A 20,673-nucleotide genomic window follows, 5' to 3' on the forward strand; every position below is an offset into this window, starting at 1 on the left:
GGTACTGTTGGTCACTAAGCACACTAGTGACCTGCCTTAAAAAATTAGACTGGTCAATCCCCATTCCAAGATACAGCTAGAGAAAAGAGAGGGAAGCTGATGCCGCAAGGGGGCCCTTCATCCAGCTAAGTGAGCAATTATCCACTATAGGCTGAGGAAGAGGCAAAGAAAGGCGAGAGACTTACAAGGAATGAACAGGTGGTGCACGGGGAGGAGAATATAGACACACAAAAAGGGTTTCTGGTCTGACTGCACCATCTATCTGTCAACCAAAGGAAATAGGAGGCCTTGCAGAAGTGCTCCATTAAGAGGTGGGCTCAGTAAGAAGTGTTGACATGCCAGGACGGTGAACGAGTGTGAAATTGTGGGACTAAGCCTTCTATGACATTCCTGCCTTCTAGAGACGTTGTACCAAATTCAGGGAGAACAAAGCTGTGCGAGGTCTGTAGAGATTGCCAATGAGGAATTCCCAGGGTTCTTGAGTGCATGAGAATTCCTAGATGTAGGAAGCTGGCTCTGTATATACTATACCAAAATGAGGTACAGTGTGGACAGGGTCCAGTGGACCCCCCAAATGTAGGCAGAGGTAAAAGTAGATAGTACCTTACTCTCTATGTGTGGTAGTGTGGGCGAGCAGTAAGGCTTTATCAGAGGGTAATGTTATCCATGTGTTGTACACAATCAACAAATTATGTCACACACTGAAGGTCTGAATTCAGACCAATTGGATTTGTATAAAAATATTATTTATGTATTTATTTTCTAGACCCAAGTAAGCCTGGTACAGGTAAGTGTAAATGGTACTTTTCAGGGCAGGTTGAACAATACAAGCAAGCTGAATGAAAGTGACTTTGTTAAAGGTTGGTAAATGTTTTCAATACAGTGGAAATTACAGTTAGATGACTTTTGATTAGTTTACAGATTACGTTATGGATTACTTTTCCTACTCAGTGTGATATGCCTAGATATTACACTGGGACATTTCCTAGAGAAAAGATAAGTAAAGCGGTCTTGTTATTTGCACTTTACAAAACCAAACTCACAGAACAATTTTTAGGAAAAAAGCAGTCAATGCAATCCTATGGAAGGAAATTGAGTTATCGGTTTAAAGGCAAGTAAAAGTTTGTTGGAGTTAGTATTCTGGGGTTAGAACCAGGATTCCCCCAGGGTCAAGGATGCACCCTCAGCGGCACTAGGGCGCTGGCTGAAGAGTGCTGCGGCCCAATGTTATCGAATGGGGCATAGGGGCCTCCGGCTGGTGGCTGCTCACAAGGAGGCCACAAAGTTGGGGGAGCAAAGCTCCTGGTGTTAGGCTCAGGGCAAGGGGGGATCTGAGGTAGCATCTAAAGTACACCCGCGGCACAGGGGCGGCTGCATGTAGGGTGCTGTTTTGGCATTGGGTGCCCGGTTTTCAATGGGAATTCTCTGGTTGCAACAAAGACTGCAGGCTCAGGGACAAAGATCTTCTGGAGGTAACCACCAGTAGAAAAGGTAAGTTGGGATACCTGGGAATGCTGGGACACCGTCTGTTGGGTCAGCCAAGGCTGGGGGATTTTGGGTGTAGGGGTGTCTTTAGGTGTCGTGTTTTTCTTAACAGCTCTGGTTGGGGGATCCACCAGAAAGGGGCTGCAGACTTTGATTGGGGATTCGAAGCAGGTCAGAGATTACCAGATCTCCGGTCATGATCGCTGGGGACACCACCTCGTGGTGTTGGGCCACTTCAACTCGGGCCGTAGGTGTCAAGTGCAGGACACACCGGGATTTCGCTGAAGCAGGCTTGAGGTTGGGGCATGCCGGTAGGTGGGTGTCCTCCTCTTCTTAGTTTCAGCATGGTTCTGAAGTCCTTTTTCTTCTGTTCTTCTTGGTTGGTTCTTGTCTGAGGAGGCAAGGTTCAGGGTTGCCCCTTAATACTAGAGTTAGGGGTGTTACAGGTAGGTAAAGGTTGGGACCAATAGGTACCTTCCTTGGGGTGGGTACACCCCCTATTATGCCACCCTTCAGTTGAAGGGGTAAATAAGCCTCACTTTGGTTGGCTGAGTCCCCCATTTACAAGACGGCGGGGACTGAGTTGTGCTTCACCACGCCTCCCCACCTGAGGGGTGGGGCTGGCAAAGGTGGGCACACTTTCCTTCCTCACTTGGTTTTCCCACCGATGCTCTCCCCAAAAGTGTGGGTCAGAACTGGTGGGGGTCATTTGCTGGAAGCAGCAAAAGGCATGGGGAAGCTCACAAAGGGGGCATGCCTTTGAAGCTTCCCCTTCATGGAACCTGCCCATCCTGGGGAGGAGGCTTGGCACCTCGTCCCAGTATGTGCATTGTTTCAGACCCCCAAGAGCAGCAGGCTCTTGACCCAGGGGTCCACAAACATGTCTAGTGGTGGCAGTTGAAGGCAGCCGCTCAGCCTGGACACTAGTGTTAGGTCGTTTTTCAGGAGGCATCTATAAGATGCTCTCTGTGAGCATTTTTTTTTTCTACATTTCACACTGGCACCAGTGTGGGTTTAATCTGCTGAGAAGTTTGATACCAAACTTTTACTTTTTTAGTAAAGCCATTATGGTGCTGTGGAGTTTGTAATGACAAACCCCCAGTACCATATACTCTAAATGACTTACAATGTCTAAGAATTGGCTTACTGAAGGGGCACAATGCTCATTTGCCTGTACCCTCGCCACTGGTATTGTGCACCCAGCTAGAGGGGTGGCTGATCTATGCCAGGGCAGTGGGTTGTAGGCATGGCACACCATGAAGACTGCACTTTGTTCTGCACCTCGACATAAAGCCTGCAAAGGCAGGGTGGGTGTGCGTGTAAAGGTACAGTGCCTCTAAGGGTGGCACAATAAGTGCTGCAGCCATTAGAGGCCTTCTCTGGCCACAAGCCCTTGGTACCTGTGGTACTATTTACAAGGGACTGACCTGTGGCCAAAGAGTGCCATCTGGGTTTTGTTTTCAATGCTGTTTAGTTAAACAACATACGCCCGGGGTACCTGTTTGGGAGGACCCTGGGGCACACTCAAAGTACATCAGCAGTTTACCAAAATGTGGGGGCAACCATGCACAAAGAGGGCACTTTCACACACTAGGCACAATCCGATTCTGGTTCCTAACTCCATTTTCCACCACCGCAGCTAGTGGTCTTTGTGTTAGACGCCACGTGCAGCTCCATCAGTGCATCTCAATTCGAAACTACAGTATTTTCTGCTTTTCCAGTCTTGGGACCTTCAACATGCCCCAGATGGGCAGAACTGGGACAACACACATCTCTGACAATCCATTGCAATCCTGACTGGGAACAGTCATTAATTTTCCAGTACTGGGACCTGCACTCAACTCTATCAACGTTCTTAAAAGCAGGCTTGCACCACACACGGCGATTCCATTTCCGAGACCTACACAAACCCTGCCAGCGCACTCAAATTCCATCTTAAGCGGCCAGTGCTATTCCAGAATTTGCCCAACATAAATCCCTGCCCATGCAACCCTATCGTATCTTGCGAGAGCCCCAAATGTTTCAGCACTCTTGGAGAAGTCAATCAGTCCTACTCTCTCCGCCCACTGAGGTCGTATTTCAAGGCTCTTAAACATTAAATAACCCTCTCCAGGTCAGCCATCAAACCGTCGAGTGGATATGGTTGAACAAACAGCACTGAACGCTGCGATAAAGTCACCAGCTTTACGAGGCACAGTATTACCAGCGACAGGGAAATTGCGGGCCCCATAAAAGAAGCAAACATTGAGCGATAAAGGTCAGTGTGCCCATGAATCACTAAAGCAAGCACTGTTAAAGTCAAACCTGCCGGAAACTCAAGCTCTAGGGGTAAAAGCGGCGGCGGACCCCACGAGCGGCGAGGGCAAGCACGGACCACCTGAGAACAGCAATGCGAATGGGGGTGAAAAGAAAGTCCCACAAAGAGATTCCCCCTCAGAAAGAATAAGAGTGGAGCGTGCCACTCCTGCATTATCGGGCTGTAATCAGTATTAAAGATGCATGGATGCTGCAGAAGTGGCAATCCCTCCGGCTACTACGCCCGAACTTCATCACCTGACCTTTCTTATATAAAGAAAATTCCGTTGGCACGGGGACAGTTTTGGGAGGTCAAAATAAGCCGTTTCCGGCATGGGTGGAAGCGCGTGAGCTGTGCCACCAGCTACCAAGCGCTCCGCTCCCCAAAGTTCGCCACAACGCTGAGAAAGAGTGAGTGGAAGGGCTGGCTGAAAGGGGTGCCTAGTGGTTGCAACTTTCTCAAAGTAACAATCAGCAAGGACTTGATTTAAAGTGGGGCACCAATACTGCAAAGTTGGAAGCTGGCCTGTCGAAGGAACACAAATGTCACCGTTCGTTACTCGGGTGGGCGAGTGTAGGGTTGGAGTTCACCAATCTCTGAGTCAGAATCACCCTCTGCCAAAGGCGCGTGGTCGGTCCCACTAAGGCAGAGCAGCACAGTGGACAGACACCCTATGCTGACCTCCGTGACTGCGAGAGGCAGGGGGCCGCAGAGTACCCCAGTAATCTGTAGGAGGGGCCACGTCCCTTGGGGGACACTACGCAAAACCCAAGCGACGCCAAGAAAGAGTCCCGACACTAACGCGCACTAACACAAGGAAAGGAGCCTCCGACTCGAGCCATGGCCAGAGTCGGACCAGTATCTACATGAACTGTCACACCGGTCCCCAACAGCAGCTGGCACCACCGCCCACTGCACAACAGGCGCCTCTCTCCCTAATGGACCGCCTATCTGACACGCATATTTACTCTTGCGCAAAGGCCGGGTTATCAGCGCGCAGACAGGATGGGAGTCGAAGGGAAACGGGTGGAGCCTGTTTAAGAAATAGAGTGAACACTCCAGTACCTCAGTTCGAGGAAGTGAAGCCGCGGCGGCTGCTCTGCGCCTGCACGACCCTGGAAGACGCGGGCACCATCCAACGCCTGCATCAGAGGCAGCTGGCGCCGCAGCTGTGAGGCAACGTCCAATCCTCGCGGTGAGTACCACCGGACTTTCAAGGTAGAAATTATAGAATGTGTGTGCTCGGTTCGTACTGCAGATGAGCACCACCGGGTTGGGGCTTGAAAATCGCGTGTGAAAACGTCCTTTCACATGGCTTTAGGTGGGCCGGGTCTCACCGGTGCTGAGCACCGGCAGTTTTTCGAAGGGGGCCTCAAAACGGGTCTGTTTAGGACTCTGTTTTGTGCCCTGGCACAGGCGATCCGTTTTTCCTGGACTGCATTGACGGCAGGCAACTCGATGTGCGTGTGCTCACACTACTCACTAGTGGAGAAGTTACGGCATGACGTCATGCCAGGTGAGCGTTGTGGGGGAAAGGGAAATCCTTTAGAGAGTCATTGTCTCTCTGGATTTACCTTCTCTTTTTGAAACGCAGGAGCAGCAACATTGTATGGTGTCACCGGGGCTTTAAGTAGAAGCTTTTTCAATATTATATACAAGCCATTATTGCTGCTTATTTATCTTATGCAACTAAAAGCCATTGACAAAGCCAATCGTCCGGACTTGCTGTAGGTGTGATTCTACTTGTATCATATAATCTGGATGCAATGACAGGAACAGCAAAATACAAGTCGGGAGGCACACTATGCTAAGCACAGATTTTTAGTTTGTGTGTGTTTTAAGCCACGCCCTTAATTACATTGCCCACGCCCCTTTGAGGGACCCTACAGTTTTTACATCCCACTTAAAGCCATGTCCTTTCTGCATCAACAGTTGAGGAGTCCATGAGAGGCGCCTATCTGTGAGAGTCGCCATGTTTGGAATGATTCCTCTGCCCATAGACTCCTAATCAATGATCCCCTGTAGCCGATTTGTAAACGGACTTTCACACCTTCACACCACTAGTGTGGGGATTCAATGTATGGGCGAGACCACAGACCAGCCCAAGCACCTCCCTGCTCCCGTCTCCCTGCCGAACACTCATCCCTTTCCAGTGGGACACTCAGTGCCCGGCTCCATGCCCCGGCCTAAGCATGTTCAACTAAAAAATTCCCGCCCTTTTACTTTCGCACGTGCTCCTCTCACAGCAGTGCTACAGTACAGGCTGTATTTGGCGGGCGGGGAGGGGGCGGCAGGGCACTTCCCGTCCGTGTGCCAGGGCTCCTTTCTGAGAGAGACGGCGGTGTTGGTTGGTTGGAAAAATCACAAGAAAAAGCAGGTTTAGGGTTCCTCCGTTCAGCTGGGCCTGCACTCAGCCTCACCTAGTCTGACTGGATGAGCTGATCTTGAGCAGCTAAATGTTGTCTGATATTTTACTGAATGGTTTATTTACTCCAAGAGTCTGAAGTCTACGAAAGTACATGGTATAGCTCACAACAGGAGAGAGAGCAGAGTCGACCCTGGGACTGTCACTGGAGTCAGGACTAGATAATTCCCAGGTAAGAAGAATGCAAGGCCAACCCTGATCACGGTCAGACACCTGACGCAAGAGGTTTTGGGAATAGCAAATCAATCCCCTCAATACTGGGCTTAAGTTAGAAGGCGAGCAGGCCATGACATATCAAAGCTAAACTAAATCCGGACACTGAAGTCAAGATCCTGATAGTGCCCCTTGGGGATTGCGCATGGGTCTGCAGTGAGCTCAAGCACCTCTGTGCCTGCAATCCAGGTCACTTTGCAGCGCAGTTGTAGACGGGGGGGGGGGGGGGGGGGGGGGGGGAATGAGGGCTCAGGCAACGCTTCAGACCAGTCATCCTGTTGAGAAATAAAAATACAGTGGAAACCCACTCGACATTTGGTGCGTTTCCATTTCCAACAGCACGACTGAACTCAGAAGCAAACACAGATTTGTCAGGCACTGCAAAATCAATGAGAAACTGGTAAGAAACTATGTCCACTCTTTAACAAATTTCTATTGACCCAATTCTCTTTCATATCCCATCAGACATGGTGCATATACTGAACTTCACAAGGAGCTCGGCAGCGACCAAGAAAGCACCATCTTCTCACCTAAGGTATCCTGTGGATTAAAGCTGGCAGCTCCTAACTAGCTGTAACAAAACAATTTCTAGTTGACTGATCACATTATTAGAGTCCCCACCAATGAATGAATTTGCTTCCAATGACTCAGGCTGCTTTGGGGTCATTGGTTGCTATGGGGCCCAGCAGATTGCTGTGACTGTCTCCGATGCGCTAATCTTCATCACCGGAGTGGTCAGCCAAGCACTGGTGGTGGGGATCCTGCTTCAGCGTCAGCAGTGCCAGCGTCGCCACGGCACCACCATCCTTCTGCTCAACCTGAGCGCAGCCGATGCACTGCAGCTCGTCTGCTTGCCCTTCAACGTCGCTGCCATCAACATGCGGGTCTGGGTCTTTGGTGACTTCCTCTGCAGACTGGTAAGCTTTGCAGGTGTTGCCTGCTCCTGCGCCAGTGTCTTTACACTGGTTGCTCTGGCCATCAACCGCTACATCAACATCCTCCACCCATCCAAGACTTTTCGCTTCTACAGGAACTGGTATCTGGCAATGGTCCTGGCCTGCATCTGGCTACCTTCCCTTGGCCTGGCCACCCCGGAGTTGGTCTACAGAAAGGTGGAGAAAAATGTGCCATACTGTTTTGCTTTCCTGACGGAAGACTCCGAAGCAGCCTACTGTGCTACTCTCTTCTTGTGTGCTTTTGTTGTGCCGCTTGCCACTATCACAGCAATGTATACCAAGATCTTAAGCTACCTCAGAGCTCGAAGGCACGACCTACAAACGAGCAGTTTGGACAGGTATAATACTCAGATCACCACAGTGTCTGTTCTGCTAGTGGTGGCCTTCACTGTCTGCTGGTTGCCTTCCTATGTACTGATGTTTCTTCTCATTCGGCGACAGGCTGGTCTGCGTGGAGCTTTTGCAGCCATAGCCTGGGTCCTAGCCTCTTCATCCACCATCATAAACCCCATCATCTACCTGCTTACCTCACAGCAATTCAGGAAGGACCTGTCGGCACTCTTAGCAAGAAGATGCTGGGGTAAATGGCACAACAAGGTGGGCCCAGCAAACAGGGACATTAAGCTGCCAGTGACGCAGCAGAGTCACATTCTCAGCATGGAGGTACAAGAGTGCTCACCATAACCACCTGGAAACTCAAAGGGGATGTTTCAATCACCAATTATCATAATAAGTTTATGTTTGGTGTTTTTTTCCCCAACTTTGACATGCAAATAGAATACTTATATGGCATAGTGTGGCATGCACCACGTTTAGGTTTTAGTTGCTCTCTCTCCTCCTAATGGTCAATACTCTAGACTACCATGTAGAAACTCAAGAAGAACTAAGTGCGACAGTGTGGCTTAGTATTTTTTGTAGTCAAGCGTTCTCATCAGACTATTAGATTTGCTATTTTTTCCAATACCGGACAAATGCATGCATAAAGCCCATTTCTTAGCCTCCTCACAATGGTCAAATTCTGTTGTGCACAGACACTACCTCCTCAAGGTTAGAAAGCGGAATGAGGTTTCCTTTATTATCAAAAATATGTATTGTTTTGCTTTCTCCTTCCTAAAATATTTCTGGATTTAATGCAGGTCAAAGGGCAAAGATTATTGTCCTTTTGCTGTCCCCAGATCTCCCTAATTAGTCTTCCTAAATCTTGTCCAATATTGTTGCAAACAAATAAGCACATATAAATAGTTCAGACGCAGTAATCTGACCATTCCATAATGAGTTAGTAGAGGTTCTCTTCTCAATTAACAGCTCCACTCTGCTCTCAATATTCTGCCATCTTTTCTTTTTTTTATCTTCAATGTTAACGAGCCACCAGCACACAGAACGCTGTACACGAGAACTGCAGCCTATTCCAGGGGGGGCTAGTATAGAGTGGTTTAGGGGGCTATTAGGACAAGGGCGAACACTGTGTCCGTTTGTAAATACCAAAGCATGCGCAAGAATAGCATGTCCGCTTGCTGGCGAGTCACCTGCGACAACACTCACCAGTCAGCTAGGCACGCTTACGCATGGCACCGGCTCATTCATACACGGAAGTTAATTAAAGCCCAGACAGCCTGGCACGGTGCTCCAGCAGTTCAAACAACGGTAATCCAGGGCAGGTTTGCCAAGGCCGCAAGGAACTGTTCTGGCAAATTAAATGCAAACACTAAAGTAATGCGGTCCTGGGAGACTTCGGGGGCGATTGGAGAAAGCATGCCTGTCTGAGAGCGTGGCTATGCAGTGCTTAGAGCGCACAGATAATGTATCAGACTGACCCTGAATGACGCTGTGGGGGCGCCGGTGGTGGTGGTGGTGGGGGGGGGGGGGGGGCGCTTCGGGGGGGCACCCCCAACAGCCTGGGATTTTATATCGAGCCCCGAACACGTGACAGGTTTAGCTGAGGTGAGAGAAAAACACACGAGGAGCCATGTGTTGATGTCTTGTCAGGCATGTCATTGGAAAGCTCGGCTGCGGATGTCGCTGCTAAAAACCCTTTAAAATCTGATTAGAACCTGAAAGCTTATTTTGCCCGCCAGGAACTACATACTTATAGAGGGCCCATTCTAGCTCTAAGGAGTGGACGTTTGATTTGTTCAGCATTACGTCCATCATCTGTTCTTTTTAATTTCTCGCCCTAAATGCGCCGGGTTTGCCCAGACATGGGACATGCTCACTGTTCCACTGGATTCAAGCTCGCCTGGCTGATATGGGGTGATGCCCCAAAACCGGTCTCAGGACGCTGGTTTCCAGTCCAGGGAGGACCTGACCTGGCAGATCGGTCTGGACTGTTCCCATGAGGAGCAGGGTCAAGAATGATTTGCATATGGCTGGGTGTAAACTGGTGTGGCGTGGTGAGAAAAAAACACTGTGGATTCAACCCAGATCTATGACTGGGAGTGACTGTTTGATTTGTTCAGCATTCCTTCCATCATTTATTCTTTTTGCTCCTACATACTTACAATGGGCACATTCTGCAGCCACCACAGATTTTGCTATTAGAAGTTTGCCTGCAGTCTGACAACTCTGCTGTGGCAGAGAAACAACGCTGCTGGGGACAGGGTCAGAAACTCCAGCCCCTCTCTCGGCATGCAGTTCCAACACAGATGCACACAAATCAGAGACACATCACAGGGCCAGGCATTGCTAGTACCAGGAATCAACAGAACTTTCATTCTGGTCAAGGAACGTCATTTCAAATATCCGAGTCCCAACTCGGGGTTTATGATGGCACCTGCGCAATTTAGAAATGTTTCACAGCGCTTTAAGCCACCCTCTGGGCGCATCAAAGAGCTACGTTGAGTTCAGAGGCAGGAGAGAAGTAAAGGAGTGAGCAGAAGAGAGGGACTGAGAGCACAAGCCAGAGGGAATGAGAATGGACATGTTTATTGCAAGCTCGAAACAGACTTCACAATTTCAAACTGAAACACTTTAGATTTTTTTTTGACTGATAGTCGAAAAAAATCCTAGTCAGCATTGAAAAACTTACTTTTAAAGTGAGTCCCAAAAGCAAACACTGCCTTTGCATTATATTCCCCACAGCAATGCCTGTGTGCGCTTACAAGGTTCTGGTCTCACCCTTCCCATCGTAGGCTCAGTTCACTGAAGCTAAATCTTTGTCATCACTTGTAGGTTAAGTTCTACTCCCACACTGGCCATCTCCCCAAGTCTTGCACCCAAAAACAGCAGAAAAACTATCATGACTGTATTATTAACAACTTTAAACAATGTGATTTTCTTTGTCTCATGTCGTCTTTCCACAGCGTAAAGTTAAACACATTTCAGTCTTTATGCCGAAAGCACAAACAAACAAAAAAGACGAACAGCAATAAAGGTGATCAGCAGGTAATTTCCACCAACCCAAGGGCAGTGTGCCAAGAATTTTAGGGTGAATAACTTTTACCCCAAGTAACAAATAGCATCAGAAATATCTGTGAGCGTCGCATTTTAATTGGCTGGGGTATATTATCCCACAATTCAGATTTTTGTCACATGTTTACTGGCAAGTGGTGCCTTCGTTGCCCAGGGTGAATGGCGAGCAAAGCCTGGTCCTCATGTTTGAAGAGGTTATTGGTAGGAAGCTGGGTTTCGTTGCAGCCCCCCCCCCCCCCCCAAAAACACACACACACACACACACACACTTTTTGCCAGGCTACTGATGTACTTTTGTAGGAAGCTGGCTCTGTATATACTATACCAAAATGAGGTACAGTGTGCACAGAGTCCAGGGAACCCCAAAGGTACCAAAGGTAGGCAGAGGTAAAAGTATGATGTCACACAATCAAAGCCTGCACTCAGACCAATTTGATTTGTATAAAAATATTATTTTGTTATATTATTTCTAGAACCAAGCCAAGCCTGGTGCAGGTAAGTGAAATAGATGATTTGCAAAATCTTATGCAGTGTTTTAAAATTGAATGCAGGTTCAAATTCCGTTGGTTGAATTACAGGTAAGTCAATATGCCGAAACTGGAATTACTTTTGAGTTACTTTTCAGATTACTTTGAACGTTACTTTTTAGATTACTTTATAAAGTTACTTTTGCTAATCAGTGTGATATGCCTAGATTTCACACTGAGACCTCTCCTAGACAAGTACATCAGTTTTTGTACAGTTTAGGTTTTTTAAGTTTTTTTACAAACCAACTCCACACTTAAAACAATTTGGAAGGAAAAACAGGCAATGTATTCCTATGGAGGACGGTTTGCAGTTAAGTATATATTTGTGGGAGCGGCCATTCTGGGGTTAGAACCAGGGTTCCACCAGGCTCAAGGATGCACTCTCAGAATACCCTCGGCAGCACTAGGGCGGCCGGGTGTAGAGTGCTGAGGCCCAATGTTATCCAATGGGGCATAGGGGTCCTCCGGTAGGGGGCTTCTCACTAACAGGCCACCAGGTTGTGGGAGCAAAGCTCCTGGTATTAGGCTTAGGGCAAAGGGGGATCCGAGCTAGCATCCAAAGTACACCGGCAGCGGCGCAGGGTGTGGCTGGGTGCAGGGTGCTGTTTTGGTATCGGGTGCCCTGACATTTTCAATGGGAGTTGCCAGTTTTGGATTTTTGCTGCAGGCTCAGTCCAGGAAGACTATCGGGAGGAACCAATACCTGGGCAGGTAGGTTGGAGGGCTCGGGAACGTAGGTGCACCTCGGGTCCTACAACCACTGCCCTGGCATAAGTCAGCCACCCCTCTAGCTGGGTGCACTATACCAGTGGTGAGTGGGCAGGTGCCTGAGCCCTGTACCCACACAAGGTCTAGACCAATTCATAGACATTTTAAGTGCAGTAATGCCATTAGGAGTATATGGTGCTGGGAGTTTGTCATTCCGAACTCCACAGCACCATAATGGCTTTACAGAAAATTGGGAAGTTTAGTATCCAACCCCTCAGCACATTAAACCCACACTTCTGCCAATGTGGGATTTAATGAAAAATGCCCTCAAGAGGGAATCTTAGAGATGCTCCCGGAAAAAAGACTAGCCTCTGGTGTGTTCCCTGACTGGTACACACCAGCCTGACAACGAACAAGTTACTTACCTTCGGTAACGATATATCTGTAAGAAACATTAGTTAGTGTTAGATTCCTTACCTTAGAATATCCCCAGGCGTCAGTCTGGATCCGGAAACTTTTGCGTAGCAGTACCCCTGCGCGTCGGTAGGCGTCGTCTGCAGGCGTCCCCTGCGGCTCCGCGTCCGTCGTTGGCGTCGTGCACCGTGATGACGTCGCTGGAGTATATAGACGCCGCCTCCGCGCGCTGACGTCAGTTCTTTGCACACAGCATTTCCGCGCCAGGAGACGCAGAGCCATGAGAGAACCAACACTGGTGCCATGTAAAACTAGGGCCCTGAAAGGGATGACCTTAACCCTAGGTATCAGTTCGCAGAACGGGGAGGATGGGTGGGTTCGGTAAGGAATCTAACACTAACTAATGTTTCTTACAGATATATCGTTACCGAAGGTAAGTAACTTGTTCATCTGAAAGAAACACGTTAGTGTTAGATTCCTTACCTTAGAATACATACCCCAGCAATACCAACCCCTGTGGTGGGTCTGCGAACCAATACAATACTACACCAGAAAGTCCTGGAGGACAGAACGGCCAAAGAAGCCATCCCTCCGGACTTGACTGTCCGGGCAGTAGTGCTTCGCAAAGGTGTGCAGCGAGGCCCACGTAGCCGCTTGGCAAATGTCCTGCAAGGGGACTCCCCGGCCCAGGGCAGTAGTAGCCGCCGTGGCCGAGTGGAATGGGCCCTCAGCCCAACAGGAGGCTCCTTCCGAGCCAAAGAGTAGCACGCTTTGATGCAGAGGACGACCCATCGAGAGATGGTCCGTTTACAAACCGCCCGTCCCTTCTTCGCACCCACGTAGCCAACAAACAGTTGGTCATCCACCCGGAACTGGCGTGTGCGATCCATGTAGAATGAAAGCGCACGTTTTGGGTCCAGACGGTGGAGCCGCTCTTCATCCTTTGAAGGATGCGGAGGCGGGAAGAAGGAAGGGAGGGTGATGGACTGCCCGATGTGAAAGGCCGAAACAACCTTGGGCAGGAAAGAAGGTCTAGTCCTCAGAACCACCTTATCAGGATGAATGGACAGGAAAGGAGGTTGGACAGAAAGAGCCTGGAGCTCACTCACTCTCCTGGCAGAGGTGATGGCAACCAGGAAAGCCGTCTTTAAAGTCAGGAGACGGAGAGGACAAGAATGAAGGGGCTCAAAGGGAGCACACATCAGGAAGGTCAGAACCAGGTTCAAATCCCACTGAGGCATCACAAACGGAACAGGTGGAAACATGTGAGTGATGCCTTTTAAGAACCGAGTTACAATCGGGGATTTGAACAAAGAAGGCTGATCAGGAAGCCTCAAAAAGGCTGAAAGGGCAGAAAGGTAGCCCTTGATAGTGCCCAGAGCAGAGCCCTGCTGGGCAAGAGAAAGAAGAAACAGAAGAACCTCCGAAAGAGGGGCAGAGAGAGGATCCACAGCCTTTGCTGTGCACCATGCCACAAATCTGTTCCACCGACAGGCGTATACCGACTTAGTGGAGGGACGCCTGGCTGCCAGAATAACATCACAGACTTCAGGAGGCAAGTCAAATGGCCTCGCCGCTCAATCTCCAAGCATGGAGGTGGAGACTGGACAGGTTCGGGTGGAGGACCGTCCCCTGCTGCTGCGACAGAAGGTCCTCCTGAAGGGGCAGGCGGATCGGGGGACCGACTGACATGCTGAGTAGCTCGGGATACCAGTATCTTCGAGCCCAGTCCGGAGCCACAAGGATAACTTGGGCCCGGTCGCGCCTGATCTTCTTCAGCACTCTGGGCAGAAGTGGTATAGGCGGAAAGGCGTATAACAGACCGCAACTCCACTCGCGCCGAAAGGCGTCGCTGTGCGAGTGCCGTCTTGGAAACTCCAACGCGCAGAACTGATGACATTGCGCGTTCTCTTCTGTGGCGAATAGATCTAACCAAGGCTCTCCCCATTGCAGAAAGATGCCTTGCGCCACGTCCGAGTTCAGACGCCATTCGTGATCCATCGAGCACCGACGGCTGAGTTCGTCCGCCCTGGCGTTCAGAGAACCTGCCAGGTGTTGAACCGTCAGAGTCACGCCCTGACGTTCCAGCCATTGCCAGAGGCGCAGAGCCTCCTGGCAAAGGGTCCACGACCCCACTCCGCCCTGTTTGTTGCAGTACCACATGGCGGTGGTGTTGTCGGTGAACACCTGCACTACACTCCCGCTGACAAAGGGGAGGAATGCCTTCAGTGCCAGACGAATCGCCCGCAGCCCCAACATGTTGATATGGAGCCGGGACTCCGCCGGAGACCAGATGCCTCTGATCTCTGCCTCTCCCAAGTGGCCACCCCAGCCCTGGCGTGACGCGTCCGTCACGACAACGTGCTCCGGTCGGGGAAGGGAGAGGGACTTGCCCCTGACCCAATCGCGGTCCGTAAGCCACCACTGCAGTTGTCTCGCAGTGCCCTCCGAGATAAAGACGTGGTCGGACAAGTTGCCCTGATGCTGGGCCCACTGAAACTTCAGGTCCCACTGCAGAGCCCGCATCCGCCACCGGCGTGATGCACCAGAAGGATGCAGGAAGCCATCAGTCCCAGCAGCCGCAGCGTCAACCTGACCGAAACCCGGGATAACGGCTGAAAGATGGGAATCAAAGCCTGAATATCCCGAACCCGCCGTTCCGGGGGATAAACCCGAAACTGCGCCGAGTCCAGAACCGCTCCGATGAAAAGGAGCTTTTGAGAGGGACACAGGTGTGATTTCGGCACATTGATGGAGAACCCCAGGTCGTGCAAGAGGTCTGCCGTCATCTGAAGGTGGTGGACGACTGTCTGGGGCGAGCCCGCCTTCAACAACCAGTCGTCTAGGTAGGGGAAGACTGAAACCCCTAACCTGCGCAGACAGGCTGCGACCACCGCCATCACCTTTGTGAACACCCGTGGGGCGCTGGTAAGGCCGAAGGGAAGCACGATAAACTGAAAGTGCTCCAGGCCTACCGTGAACCGCAGGTAACGCCGGTGGGCCGGCAGGACGGGGATGTGAAAATAGGCGTCCTGCAAGTCCAACGCTACCATCCAGTCTTGCGGGTCTAGAGCAGCCAAGACCTGAGCTAACGTCAACATCTTGAACTTCTCCTTCCGGAGGAAGCCGTTGACGTTCCTTAGATCCAAGATAGGACGTAGGCCCCCCTTGTCCTTCTTGGGCACCAGAAAGTAGTGGGAATAACAACCACGCCCTACTTCTGGCCCAGGAACGCGCTCGATGGCCCCCTTGGCCAAGAGGGTGGTAACTTCCTCCTGCAGAAGTGTCAAGTGGTCCCCCGACACACGGTGGTTCTGCGGTGGCATGGCTGGAGGAGAGGTCTCGAAGGGGAGGGAGTAGCCCCTTCGGACAATTTGCAGCACCCACCTGTCCGAAGTGATCGTGCGCCAGTGAGCGTGGTGATGGCGAACCCTGCCACCCACTGGCGTCACATGGGGCCGAAAGCACGGACTAGGAGGATTGTGAGGCAGATGCTGCGGGGGGAGGTGTGGTCTGACCCTGCCGTTGTCCCCGACCGCCGCCACGGCGGTTTCCACGGCCGCCACCGCGTTGAAAGGATTGTTGCGGCGCGTGGCTGGCAGCACGTGTGGGGGCGCCCCTTCCTTGGCCACGAAAGGGACGAAACGAACTCGTTTGCTGACGCTGGGTCGAGAGACCCAAGGACTTGGCCGTGACCCTGGAGTCCTTGAAGCGTTCCAGCGCGTGGTCCGCCTTGTCACCGAACAGGTGACAGCCATCAAACGGCATGTCCATCAGTGTATTCTGGACATCAGCTGAAAAGTTGGCGGATCTCAGCCAGGCGTGGCGACGAATCGCCACTGTCGTTGACATAGCCCTGCCCAGCGAGTCGGTCGTATCAAGACCACACCGTATCGAATATTTCGCTGCATCTCGGCCCTCAGCCACAGCCTGACCGAGTTTAGCCCGCACCTCCATGGGGCATTCTGGCAGCAGTTCCGCGACCGTATCCCACACAGAGTGGGTGTAGCGGCCCAAGAGGCAAGCGTTGTTGCAAGACCGCAGGCCCAAACTAATGGACGAGAAGACCTTCTTGCCAAACTGGTCATACCTCTTGGATTCCCGGTCGGGCGGGGCCGACGGGAACGCGGACTGGGAGGTCGAGGCCTGGATCACCAGACTCTCAGGAGTGGGGTGGGTAGACAGGAACTTGGGGTCGTCCGGACAAGGACGGTGGCGCCTGGCCACGTTCCGATCAACAGGCGCACCTGAAGCGGGCCTGGACCACGTGCCCAACAGAACGTCTGACAAGGCTTCATTAAACGGCAGCAGTGGCTCCTGTGGGCATGACTGCGGTTTGAAGACCTCAGTGAGGATGTTAGGCCTCACGGCCGCGACGGGGAGCTCAAGGTGTAAGGCCTTGGCAGCCCTCATCAGCACCACTGAATATGCAGCTCCCTCCACCGATGCCACGGTTGGAGGAGAGATCAAACCAGGGTTAGGAGAGTCGTCCAAACCACTGGCATCCCCCAAGTCACCTGTCCAGTCCGGGTCATACTGGCACTCGCGTGACAGAGGGTCCTCGGACCCCTCCCAACCGTCACCGAACTCTTCATCTTCTCCGTATTCGGAGTCAACGATGTAGACCGGATCCTCGGGGTTCATGGGCCCCATCGGCGCCGGGACCGGCGTCGAGCGACGCCCGTCCGGCCCCGCGTCCGGCGTCGGTGAAGGCAAGGGGACGGCGCCGCCCGGAGCCGGCGCCGGAGCCCCAGTGCCGCCCGAAGCCGGCACCGAGGAACCGGCGTCGCGCGGAGGCGGCGCCGGGAGCAACCCCGATGGGATCGGCGCCGGGTTGGATGGACGTCCATCCGGCGTCGACCCCGAAGGCCCTAGCGGCGCCGGGATCGGCGCCGCCGGCGGCGCCGGAGTCGGAGCATCCGACGGCGTCGAGGTAGGGTCAGCTGAACCGCTAGGGCCCCCGGACGGGTTCACTGGGCCCGTAGGCGCCGTGGAACCCGCCGGAGGAGATAGAGGCGTTCCTCATGGCCATGAGGGCCCTATCTCTTCAGGCGTCGCACCGTGCCCAGGGACCGGAGGGTATGGGGCAGGCCGCGCCGGCGACTCTCGCGGAGCTGCGGGGTTGGGGTCACCCGAACCCCCGGCCGCATCGCGCGAGCGTCGGGGGGAGTCGGGGGTGCGATGACGACGCCCCGACTTCTTGTGCTTCTTACCTGACGAGGATGACGAGTGGTGTCGACTTCCGGAACGCTCGGCGCGGCTCCTCGACCGCTCCCTCGAACGCTCTCTCGACTTCCGGCCGGACCGGGACCGCTCCCGGTCCCGACGTGGGGCCGACACCCGGAGCTCCAGTAGCTTGCGGGACCGCTCCCGTCTAGCCTTGTTGGTAAGGGCCCGGCAGTCGACGCAGGAGTCCACGTCGTGGTCGGGGCCCAGACACCGGAGACAGAGGCGGTGATGGTCTGTGACCGACATCGTGCGCTCACAGTCATCACAGTGCTTGAACCCAGGCATCCTAACAGGCACAAAGTGATAGCAATTCGAAAACAAAACTTGGTCAAAGACCGGAGTACTGCTCTTCAGATCTGCGTCCACTGGCGCGGAAAAAAGAAAAACTGACGTCAGCGCGCGGAGGCGGCGTCTATATACTCCAGCGACGTCATCACGGCGCACGACGCCAACGATGGACGCGGAGCCGCAGGGGACGCCTGCAGACGACGCCTACCAACGCGCAGGGGTACTGCTACGCAAATGTTTCCGGATCCAGACTGACGCCTGGGGATATTCTAAGGTAAGGAATCTAACACTAACGTGTTTCTTTCAGATAGAACATGTTTATGGACCCCCGGGGTGGGAGCCTTCACTTCCTGAGTCCAGAAACAAAGCCTTTTCTGGGCAGCGGTAGTCACACCTCCCCCAGGTCAGGAACAGCCATCTGTGGTAGGGGAGCTTCACAGGCCTGGCCACCTCTGTAATGTGACTGCCAGCCTCTCCTGCTATCAGGAGCAGGCCTCCTTCCTGTCTCTTCTTTTTAGCCGAAAGACAGGCGGGAAAAATAAGAGCAGCCCATAAGGTGTGCCCTCAGGTGGGGGAGGCGAGGTGAAGCCCACTCTTCAGTGCCTGCCATCTTGCAGATGGCAGGCACTCTTCAATCAGGATTAGGGATTGTGCCCACATCCCACATCCCCACGTGGGGTGAGCACACCAAGGGTGTAGTCACCCTAAGGTCAGTAGCCCATTGGCTACTGCCCTTGAGACCCCTAAAAAGCCCCCTAATACAGTATTTAGGGGGCAGCCCTGAACCAAGAGGACAGATTCAAGCAACCTACAAAGAAGGAAAAAAGAAGACGCCCAGCAGAGGAGAATGCATAGAAGAACTGACTTGGCCCAAGCCCTACTGGCCCGTCTGCAGTTTTCAGAGATCCTCCAGCAGAAGTCGCCTTGTCCGGCAGCCAGTGACCTCCAGAACCCTGGGAGGACTGACTGACTTCAACAAAGACGGATCTCCTGTGAACAGCAGCTCTGTTTGAAAGAAACTCCCAAGACAGACAGAGCCTGCTGAGGACAAAGAAACCAGACACCTGGAACCACCACTGCACCTGTGGCCTGCGTTCAAGTGGCCCACCAGTCCCAGCGAGGTCTCCCAGCGAGGTCCCCCAGCGCTCAAGAGTCAGAGTCCACTGTGGGTTGACCACTCCAGAACTCCTTGACATAGCCTGCAGCCTCTGCACGGAGTCCCACCCCAACCGCAAGTGTCCTGGTAAGGTGAAATCCAACCTCAAAAGACACTCCTGCATCCAGCCGCCCTGCGCCCTGGAGAAGAGAACCTGAGATGCACCTACTTTCCCGAGCCCTCCAACTTACATGCCAGGCTGTTGGGTTTCTCCGGTAAGTCTTCCTGGACCGAGCTTGCAGCCAAAATCCAAAACCAGCAACTCCCATTGTAATTAACAGGGCACCAGATGCAAAAACAGCACCCTGCACCCATCTGCAGGTGTATTTTGGGTGCTAACTCGGATCCCCCTTTGCCCTGAGCCTACCACCAGGAGCTTTGCTCCCACAACCTTGTGGCCTGCTCGTGAGCAGGCACCAACCAGAGGCCCCCTATCCCCCATTGGATAACATTGGGCCTCAGCACTCTACACCCAGCCGCCCTAGCGCCGCTGGGGGTGCTTTGAGAGTGCATCCTTGACCATGGGGGAACCCTGGTTCTACTCCCAAAAAACCAATTCCCAAACCCAATACTTACCTTGAAACCAATAACCGCTTTTCTTCCCATAGGACTGCATTAACTGCTTTCTTGTGAGAATTGTTTTAAGTGTGGAGTTGGTTTTGTATGAGAACTTGCAAAACTGCAAAGATCTAAAAACGGCTTTACTTAAACATTTTATTCAAGTAAGTAGAAAACGTAATCCATAAAGTAACCTGTAAAGTAATCATAAGTAATCTAACAGTAATTTCCACTGCATTAAAGATTTACAAACCTGGAACAAAGTCATTGTTATTCACCTTGTTTATATTGTTAAACCTGCCTCGAAAAGTACCATTTACACTTACCTGTGCCAGGCTTGCTTGGTACTAGAAAATAAATATAACTAAATAATATTTTTTATACAAACAAATTGGTCTGAGTTCAGTCTGAGTGTGTGACAATTTGCTGCCTGAGTGTGTACAACAAATGCTTAACACTACCGTCTGATAAAGCCTTACTGCTCGCCCATACTACCACAAATAGAGAGTAATGTGCTATCCACTTTTTCCTCTGCCTACCTTTGGGGTCCACTTTACTCTGTGTACACTATACCTCATTTTGGTATAGTATGTACAGAGCCAGCTTCCTACAGTTATGTAATGATACACTAGAACCACCAAAACACAATTCGAGCAGCCTCACAAAACACTACAGGTCCACACATTTCTGGGTGGGGAAAATGTGTTAGTTTTCATCTGGAGGAATTCACTAACTTAAGCATTGATCAGTCTGTGGGTGATAAATAGCAAATCATAGTGAGGTGAAGTGCCTAAAAGTCTGTCCCTGCAGCCTGGCTGTAATGTATGTTATGGGGTGCTGAAGCGACACAGAACAATGAGGCGCAAAGGCACTTAATCGCCACATCCCTTCACCTGACCCCAACAACCCACAAAACAGAGAGAGCCAGATCCTTATGAGCAGCAAGGTGTTGCATAATACAATTGCACCAATTTATAGTAATGACTGAAATAAAGAAGACCATAAAACAG

The 20,673-nt window shown here is 51.8% G+C and overlaps 2 protein-coding genes across 3 annotated transcripts in view; one reads left to right on the forward strand and one right to left on the reverse strand.

The window, feature by feature from the left end:
* Positions 1-20,673, reverse strand: part of LRP1 (LDL receptor related protein 1) — a 1,437,817-nt gene that overhangs the window by 824,922 nt on the left and 592,222 nt on the right. The window lies entirely within an intron of this gene.
* On the forward strand, positions 4,850-9,457 carry LOC147749168 (galanin receptor type 1-like). Its single transcript, XM_086966741.1, has 2 exons — positions 4,850-4,976; positions 6,885-9,457. Exon 2 carries the CDS (start codon positions 7,043-7,045, stop codon positions 8,057-8,059), a length of 1,017 nt encoding a protein of 338 aa, XP_086822867.1. The 5' UTR covers positions 4,850-4,976; positions 6,885-7,042; the 3' UTR covers positions 8,060-9,457.

This window comes from Lissotriton vulgaris, chromosome 1_1 (genome assembly GCF_964263255.1).
Source record: "Lissotriton vulgaris chromosome 1_1, aLisVul1.2, whole genome shotgun sequence".
NCBI lineage: Eukaryota > Metazoa > Chordata > Amphibia > Caudata > Salamandridae > Lissotriton > Lissotriton vulgaris.

What these genes read in the sequence shown, in the direction of transcription:
- LOC147749168 (XM_086966741.1), top strand. Translation starts at nt 7,043, where the DNA reads ATGAATGAATTTGCTTCCAATGACTCAGGCTGCTTTGGGGTCATTGGT.